Here is a 1,981-nt window from a genome sequence, read left to right on the forward strand (position 1 = left end):
GAATTCGCACACAATAGGAACATCTCGTATTACCACTTTTTCTTCAAATTCCAATGAGGGAAGGATCATGTATAACTGGGCATCTTCTTTCAAGAGTGCCTTCACTTGGTTGGTGGATATATTGATAGGCTTATCCCTCTCTTCTGACTCCATGAATTCAATGGTTTTACTAAAAAAATCTACGCGGACACGGTTGGCAGATAGCCAATCCATACCAAGAATCACATCAACCAGACGCAAAGGTAAACACACTAAGTCAACTCGGAAGTCCCTTCCACAGACATGGATAGAAATGTCAAGACAAACACTAGAGGTATCAACATAATCACTAGTTGGGGTATTCACAATCAAATCATATCGTAAACGAGATACAGGTAGTCCTAAACGTCTAACACAGTCAAAAGACACAAAGGAATGAGTGGCACCACAATCAAATAGTACAAATAAGGGAGTATTACTTATGAGACATGTACCTTGGATCAAGTTGTCTTTCTCAGACGCTCCTACACCACTGAGGGCAAAGACTCTTCCATTGGATTTAGGTCTGCTGGCTTGGGAACTTTGGTTTCTAGGCTGTGGAGTCTTCCTTGGGTAAGGGCATGTGGTGCTAATGTGGCCTTGTTGTTGACAATTAAAACAAGTAATTCCAGCATCTCTACATTCATATGTCATGTGACCGTGCTTTCCACACCTGCTACATCGGATAGGAGTAGCTAGGTAACCATTATTACCATTGTTGTTGCGTGAGACTTGACTCATGTTGTTACTATTTCCGCTACTAACTCCTCGTCCATTGGGGTTTCCTCTACCACTCCCATAACTATAATTGTTCCCATTTCCTTTTCCGTTACCACTACTAGCTCCTTTTCTAGCTGAAAAATTGTGTTGTTGATAATTCAAACGACTTCCAGATCTACTAGGAGGGAAATAGTAAGGTTTTCCTCTATTATGATGCATAGACCTCTTGTCCTTCATGATTCCAGTGTTTCGGTAATGTGCTTTTTTAGCACGGCTATCCTCATCATAAATCCTACTCTTATTCACTAGGGTAGGAAAGTCGCGGATCTCTTGCATTCCAACCTGTTTCTTGATCTCTGGCCTGAGTCCCATTTCAAACTTGATGCACTTCGACTTTTCTCCTGCTTCTCCAACATAGAGTGGATAGTACCTGGATAATTCCTCGAACTTAGCAGCATACTCCGCTACTGACATATTCCCCTGTTCCAATTTAACAAATTCCATCTCCTTTCTATTACGGATATCTTCAGGGAAATACTTAATTAGAAACATGTTCTTGAATATAGCCCAAGTAATTGCAGTCCCTGCATTCTCTAAACGTTGGCGTGCATTATCCCACCAATGTTCAGCTTCTTCCGTCAACATAAAGGTACCAAGATGCACTTTCTGACCTTTGGGACATGCCACTCCTCTGAAATTTTTTTCAACTTCCTGCAACCACTTTTGAGCTCCATCAGGATTATAGTGACCTTCAAAGGATGGGGGGTTAGCCTTGTGGAATCGATCCATCACCATGAATTCATTTATTTGCACATTTCCTCGGCCACCACTGTAGCTAGTAGCTTGAGCAACAGCTTGAGCAGCAATATGTGCAGCTTGAGTAGCAGCTTGCGCAGAGGCTTGTGCAGTAGCTTGAGATTCAGCCAAAGCATGGAGAGCCTGCACTATAACTCCTGCCATGGACTCTAGAGCCTCAGCAATCGCAGCATCATTCCTTCCACCAGCCATCACTACCTACATCAATCAGATAAGCCAATCGAATATAGTGAGACATTTGGGGAAGTGAGGAACTAACTTAGCTCTACAATACTAACACAATAATGACCATAACTACAAAATACATAACAGAGTACACAAGGAAACATAGCAAACACATAACACATTTACGGTCTGATTGGACAGACCAGCTCTGATACCACTAATGTGACACCCTAAACCCCAAATAATTTTTTTTTTTTTAAGA

The 1,981-nt window shown here is 41.7% G+C and overlaps 1 protein-coding gene across 1 annotated transcript in view; it reads right to left on the reverse strand.

The window, feature by feature from the left end:
* LOC140920777 (uncharacterized) overlaps nucleotides 1–1,746 on the reverse strand; it is a 3,946-nt gene extending 2,200 nt beyond the window's left edge. The window contains exon 1 of the mRNA XM_073369607.1: nucleotides 34–1,746. Within this exon, the coding sequence (XP_073225708.1) occupies nucleotides 34–1,746 (1,713 nt within the window). The remainder of the gene's footprint in view (nucleotides 1–33) is intronic.
* Nucleotides 1,747–1,981: the final 235 nt, after the last annotated feature.

Source organism: Cicer arietinum, chromosome 6, assembly GCF_000331145.2.
Source record: "Cicer arietinum cultivar CDC Frontier isolate Library 1 chromosome 6, Cicar.CDCFrontier_v2.0, whole genome shotgun sequence".
Taxonomy (NCBI): Eukaryota; Viridiplantae; Streptophyta; class Magnoliopsida; order Fabales; family Fabaceae; genus Cicer; species Cicer arietinum.